A 7,500-nucleotide genomic window follows, 5' to 3' on the forward strand; every position below is an offset into this window, starting at 1 on the left:
CCAAAAGTTCAGTTCAACTTTGAATTTCATCACTTAACCATAGGGCACACTATCTAATAAAATCTCTCTTTCTTGCAGTTTGTGGCGAGTGACAAATGTCAGGCTATTCTCAACAAGGTCATTTATTACGAATGTCAAGATTGGCAGACGAAGACCCGAGCTCCAAAAATTCTACGGTCTTTCCCGTTTCTTGTTCGCACCCTTCTATGTAGCCCTTTATATATAGTTTTGCGATTATGGAATCAGTTCTGTCGTTCAGATTGCTGCGCAAAGGACAGTGAATGCTGCCGTCCTTTTCGACTATGGTTCGAGCATCCCCATTCCAAGTTTGTCAACCACACCATGTGTTACTTGGTTTTTCTCGGCTTCTTGATCGCAGCATCGTTTGAGGGAGAGTTTGGAACAACAGACACAGGACTAGTGTGGATCGGTCAGATATATCTCCTATTTTTATTTACACTAGGTTTTTTTGTGTCTTGTCATAGCCAGCATCTCCAAGCATTTACTATCCTGACCAAAATAGACAACAAAGTAGAAATCAAGGCAACACTGGCAATGCCATCCTTTTCCTTCGAATAGTGAGTGAGTAACGTCCCACATTGTTATGAACATTGAGGGGCTGTGACAACCTCGTTCCCAGGGTAAGGGGAGTAGACCCTGGGAACGAGGTTGGGGCTGTGAGATGGGGCCTGCGGTTTATCGTCTTTATCCGAGAAAACTAGATTTCAGGGGAGCAGGGATGGTGCAGTGGAGAGAGTACTCGCCTCCCACAAACGTGGCTCGGGTTCGATTCCAATACTCGGCGTCAGATGTGGGTTGAGTTTGTTGGTTCTCTACTCTCCTCCAAGAGGTTTTTCTCCGGATACTCCGGATTTTCGCTTGTGGAAAAACCAATGTATGATTCGATTTCTATAAGCAGCGTCCATAATTAGTGCCCTAGCCCTAAAAGTCTTGAGACTTAAATAAAGTTCATTCCCATTATCATTATCGTTATCATTATCATTATCAGTCTTAGTCTTATTCTTATTATTATTGTGCTGAGAGCGTTAAATGAGTCCATACTTGTTTCCCTTCCAGACTGGGTTATCCTTGCTTTTGTACTTGGCCTTCTTGTGCAAGAAGTGCTGGCGTCCTGTAGAGAGGGATGTTTCATTTACTTTTCAAAATGGTGGAATGTTGTGGACACGATGATCGTCGTCCTCTTTGCACTTGCTTATGCTGTGTGGGGTATTTCCTACGCCTACTTTGGCAGGCAATGGAAACCAGAGAACAATGCATTCATCACTGCAGATGTCCTCTTCTCAAGCGGTATCATCATGGCTTTCTTTCACTTAACGCATATCTTTCAGGTTCGTGCTCAAATAAAAGGTGTTTGTCTTTTGTCGTTTAATAGTGATGGTGATCTTCGACTCGAGAAACATCCGGTCTGTCGGGAAAACAAAACTAACTGTTTCCCTCGAGACCATACATTAAGTGTCCAAGTGTCACTCGGGTTCTATAAGAATAACTTGGAGTCACTTGATGCTCGGCCTCTTATACCTACAAAAATAAATTACTCTTTTTTCCAAAATAATTATATGATTATTCAGACAAACGGGCTAGTCAAGAATGTGGTTTCATTCATTGTTTAAGTACCTTTATTAGCTGTTATTAAACCGTATTAAATGCTCATTGCTTCTCCTCTCTGATTAAATGTTTGTTGGTTCTCCACGCGGCTTCGTGAGTTTTTTTTTTTTTCTGCGAATATTCCGGTTTTCCCCTTTCTTCTCAAACCAACCTACGAGTTGATATTGGTTAGGGTTAGGGTTAGTAACCTACAGACAAGAACACCCAGAACACTAATTTTTACAGAGACACTATTCGACACAAATATCTAATCAACTACTTTAAAAACTTTGACTTACGATACACTACTTTACCTACTGTCCATAAAATGGAATTTAAAAACTATGTAAAAAATCTCCATTTGTTATGAAATTTGTGAATCGTTTTGTTCCTGGCACTAATGTACTTTTCTGTTTTTATTTTCATGTTCACTTTCACTCGAAAGCATGTTACATTGGGAAGAATACCATTCATTTTGCAGTCCCACAGATAATTTAATGTGGGACACATTGAGGAAATCACCCCAAAAATAACATCTTGTAGGTTGAGACTTATCTGTTGATTTGTTACCTGACTGAAAAATATATAGTTCAAAGGCGTTCCAAAACTTATTTGAAAGAGGACAATTATTAAGCAGAAGATGGTATAAAGTTTCCTTCTTATGGTTGCAGAAAGAGCAATAAAAGTTTTCAATGTAACCGCGCTTATACAATTTATCATTAGTGTACAGGATGGTATTTAGGACTTCACATTGAAATGCCTTTAGGTAAAGTTCACAAGTGACAGTACGTGGAAGAACTTTTCAAGTTGATCTTTAGTAATCTTAAATTCCCGTTGCAAGTCTATACTATTGTTTGGAAGGTGGGCCTTAGCGTCAAATAAGAGGGTGTAATAGTGTTTTGATTTTGCTTTAACTACATCAAATACGCATTCAGAATGTTTGAAAGAAGGTTTCGATAGATCGAAAGTAGACTGGAGTCGAGATTTCTCAATTTTGGGCAGTACAGAATTGCGTAATCAGGTCCATGTTAAAAAGTTACTTTTATCTATTAGGGAAGTGATCCTATTAAAAGAAATTAAATTACCTACGTAAAAGTGAAGATCGTTTACACAGATGATACCAGCTCTAAAATACTGTCTGTAATAAACAGGTTTGTTATCGATTAGTACCTCATTATTCCAAATGATAAATTGCCAATCCTTTTCCTTTGCGAAACTTTCACGAAATTCGGCCCGCCACTGTAGTAGTTCCAGATGAAATTTAGAAGTGATTTCTCCTTAAAATATATTGAATATACGATTTCCATGTACCATTATTACTGGGGGTGATAATTCTCCTCATGCAACCAAGTGTTAAGGCTTTAATCTGGGAGTCTAAATCTATCATTCTTAAGCCCCCTTTTCTGTAATCGTTTATTGTCGACAATCTTGTCACTTTATCGACACCTTTCCATAAAAACTTGAACAATAGCCGATTAATTTTTTACTTCCTTGATAATACATGTAGGTGTGGGTAATAACAGGGGCACCCAACGAGAATATAGTTCAAAACCACTTAAACATACAGTTGTCAAACTTATTTTGGTATTTAATCGGAGGATATAGGCGTATTTTTATCTCCTACAAAGTTTTCATCTGTTCAGATTTCCTAGCTGCAAGTCTAGTGATCCGAAAATTATAGGGATTAAAACTTACCTTTTCGAAAATTTCAAGCAGAAAGGCTCCCGACAATTCCAGGTGACCTTTTTAGGGTAAAAATCCGTTGAAGTTTGTAGATGTCCGAAAATCCTAGGACAGACAGGCAAGCAAGAAATGTTACAACAAAGGTTCCGAAAATTCTAGTTCTCAAATTGTCTTCCGGACGGATATTTTCCAAAAATTGACGTTGGGTGCCCCTGTAATAGTGAAGAAATATACATGAGCTTTGACAACTGCAAAATTTGAAAATCGATTCTCTTGATGACCAGATATTTATAAGTTTTTTAATTTTTACAATTGTCTCTTTAAAATGTTTTTCGTAGAGCGGAGTAAGGAAAACCGCTAAGGCTTTTGTTGGTTCGTTCGGCCATTTGATGCCAAGTGGTTTGCTGTCGCTTTTCTTTAGTGAGCCAAGCCATAACCCCTCTGTTTTTGAACTATTTACTTTTAGACCTGATAGAATCTCAAAATGTTTCGAAGCTTGAAATAAAACAAGAGCAGAATCGGTATCTGCGAGTTTAACTGTTGTGTCATGTGCAAATTGAAGTACTTTTGTCTCAACGTTCCCTATTTTAATACCTTTAATTAGAACATTGTTCCGAATGGAAATTGCTAGGGTTTCAACGGATGTAATGAAAAGATACGGGGAGAGTGAATTGCCTTGCCTGACACCACGTTTAAGTGAGAAATAATCTGTGGCAACACCATTATTTACCACACAGCTTTGAATGTTCTTATAGAAAACCTTGACCCAATGTATGAAATCCTGTCCAAAGTTGAAAGCTTTAAGACATTTAACATGAAAGTCCCATTCTAGCGAGTCGGATGCTTTTTTAAAATCAATAAATATTAAAAGACCAGGAATACTTTCAATATCTGTGAATTCCATGATATCAAAAAGTGACCTTACTGTTTCGCCTATAACGTGGCATGATAAAGCCCAAAATGGTTTCTTCTTTACTACTCTCCCCAACCTGTGAACCCTATGGAATTTTCACACATGGGGTTGTGTACAATCTCAAACGTCTCCTCGAAAAGTTCAGTTCAGTAGCAACTCTTTGGTTTTCTCCTTCTTCGTTTTCTTTTGCATAACGATAATGATGATGGGGATGGCAATAGATGGATAGATAATCTTTATTGCCGTTCATAAGCTATTCAGTAATATTAACAAATTATAGTTGTACATTTACATGTGAGTGAATGTTGTGCCCTACAGTACTTGTTTGATTGCGCGTCCAAACAGCCAGAGGGACTCTACCTGCTTTACATCACACGGAAGGCTGCTCCATGTCGCCTTGCTTTAGCTAAGGCCATTTTAATTTGTGTCTCAAATAATGGTTCTCAGTGATTTATGATGATTCGATTGTACTTTGAGTTTTAAGAAGGCGTGATTTAGATTTATAAATAATAATTGCTCAACAACATAGAATGGTTTTGTTTTCGGGATTTTGAACATAAATGCGTATCAACACATTCAACGATGAAGTCTCTCCACTACTGCTATTCCTGTTAAATGATAAAAATTTTTGTGGACTTATGGCAAATGCTATGCATCGTATTTTCTCAAGAAGTTTTTTCAACATTGTTGGCTCTTAAGTCGATAGTATACTGAGAACCAGATCCCATTCATAACGTGCCAGACTCCGTCTTATTACGATGATGGTATCTTTCCTCTCTGTCGGCAGGTGGACTCCGTCCTAGGTCCCTTGCAGCTTTCGCTGTACAGAATGCTTAGAGACGTTTGGAAATTTCTCCTGTTGTTTATTCTGCTCTATGTAGCCTTTGCCACTGGATTGACCAAGATGTATTCCTACTACGTTGCGTCTCAGATCAAACTAGAACAGCGGAACATGACCCATCACGAAAAGTGGCATCCTTACGCCGAGTGAGTATAATAATAATAATACCTTTATTTATTACCTTCGGCGATAAGAACTAGATGCTTGCGCCCCCAAGGACTTAATGAGGATGATGGTTTTTACGCCCAGAACCGAAAGACGCGCGTAGGGGCGCGCAAAAGATGATTATAAGATCTGTGGCATTTTCCGATAGGTGTTTAAAATAATAGCCATTTCAGTTGTAATGCGCGCGCGTTGCCTTGGCAATTCAACAATTTAAAAGTCCTGTACGTTAACGGTTAGTTAGTCACCCTGAAGAAGATCACTGAATGTGATCGAAATATAGGTGGATTTAAAGGAAACTGTTCTCTGTCTTCATTTGTGATTAAGATATATTTGTGTTTATGAGGACGAGTGAGGAAGATGCTTGTGACAGCTTTATATATATATATACTTGAACACAAGAGAAAAGACAAGTTTTAAACAACAACACCTATATTTCGGTGGCAAACAGCTACCTTCATCAGGGTGAATGACGGTCATTCATTCATGACGGTCATTCTCTTGTACATATATATACATATATATATATATGTTGAAAAATACGGTGATGCCATGCCTCGTATAATATTAATTATTAAACTCGAATAATGCAATTCTCGTGCTCTGATTGGTTCACTCAACCTCGGTTATCAGCTCATATACCTTAGTTTGATCATATATGGCAAATGATTGATTTAAGTGTTGCCAAGCTAAACGTTTTTTCGCCGGAAAGCGAAATTTCTCTCTGAAGAAAGCAAAAAAAATGTTTTTCTGGACAGGTGGGTTAAATTCCGACGTTTAGAGGTACGTGAAAAGGTAAGAAATGTTTGTGTGACGAGCCTGCGTCTGTCTGACCACAAGGTGTTACACGACATCGCATCTGTTCTCATCAAGTTTTTTCGATTTCGCTCGGATTTGCTCGCTTTTTTCGCTCGCATTTCGTACTTTCTAAACTTTTGGAGTTTAAAGGAATTTAATAAAACAATTATTCCATTCGCGCTTGTCGGATATGAGACTGGTTATAGCCAACTCGGCGCTACGCGCCTCGTTGGCTATTTACCATCTCATATCCCACGCGCGCTCATGGAATAATTGTTAAATAACTTGTGAAGACTTCTTAAGGCAAATTGATTATAATCGAACGTCAAACGTTTCGCCGGTTAGGGCTTCATCAGTGACTGATAAGAATATATAACAAGTAAAGAACAATGGTCTTTGATAAGGTTCATTAATTAAGCCTGCTAGTCTATGGTCAGGACACGTCCAATACAACCATTCATGATGGTTTCACTGTTTTTCTTACTGATTTCGAGCGCTTCAATGATCTTGCGTGTCTGATGTTGTGGAATGTTGTTATGTAGAATGTCCATGAGATGTCTTTAAGCATTGGCGTATCGGTATGTCTAACAAGATGCTGATAAATAGTCTGTTTTTTCATCGGTACGTGTTCCTTGATTCTGAACCCAACAGTTCTACTCGTTTCTCCTATGTAAACTAAATGACAGTGTGTACATTCAATTATGTACACGCAGTTCTTAGATAAGCATTTGTTTACCTTCTTAGTTGATGTGCAGGTCTCACAAGCCTCGGGGCACTTTTTTTGTTCCTTTGGTGGTCTAAAGATACTTGATAACGGGCGACCAGTCATATAATTAACTTTGATATTATGAATACCTGATCGCTTGATTACTGCTTGCGCTTGTTGTTTTAGGTCCTCGTTGATAAATGGGACTTTTATATACAATGGGTCTTGTTCTGTGGGTTGAATATTACAAGTCCGTAGTGTGCGTTTGATAGTAGAGGTCTCGAATCGTTTGGGATATCCATTCTTCTTATGCAGCTTAGTGATCAACTTTATAGAGGCTCGCTGTGATTGTGCGCCAGTAGAGCGTGTGATGGCTCTCTTGATTTCTCCAATAAGAGTTCCTTTCTTTAGAGATAACGGACCATGGCTTTCCCAAGGTGTTAAGCATTGACTATGTATAGGCTTGATGTACAGTGTAGACGAGAAAGAACCCTTTTCTGGATAAAAAGTGACCATGGTGTCTAAGAATGGTAGACGATTGTTGTCAGGTGTTTCTACGGTGAACTTTAAGGCTGAGTTCAGGCTGTTGGCAGTGGAGAGCACTGATTCTGGTGTAAGGTGGCCTGATGACCAGGCTACAAACATGTCGTCAATATATCGTCTGACGTGTACGTTGTTGTCAAACGGTGTCTGTATTCCTTGATCTAGACTATTCACATAGATCAAAGCTAAGGTTGGAGCGAGGTTATTTCCCATGGCCAGACCGGACTTCTGCGTGTAACCTATACCTTC

General features: G+C 38.8%; 1 protein-coding gene across 1 annotated transcript in view; it reads left to right on the forward strand.

Annotated features, from left to right (window-relative positions):
* The window catches only part of LOC137993662 (short transient receptor potential channel 4-like), a 30,355-nt gene that overhangs the window by 10,392 nt on the left and 12,463 nt on the right, over positions 1 to 7,500 (forward strand). Inside the window, exons 2-4 of the mRNA XM_068839628.1 lie at positions 79 to 430; positions 1,078 to 1,349; positions 4,989 to 5,188. Coding sequence (XP_068695729.1) covers positions 79 to 430; positions 1,078 to 1,349; positions 4,989 to 5,188 — 824 coding nt within the window. The remainder of the gene's footprint in view (positions 1 to 78; positions 431 to 1,077; positions 1,350 to 4,988; positions 5,189 to 7,500) is intronic.

Source organism: Montipora foliosa, chromosome 2 (genome assembly GCF_036669935.1).
Source record: "Montipora foliosa isolate CH-2021 chromosome 2, ASM3666993v2, whole genome shotgun sequence".
NCBI lineage: Eukaryota > Metazoa > Cnidaria > Anthozoa > Scleractinia > Acroporidae > Montipora > Montipora foliosa.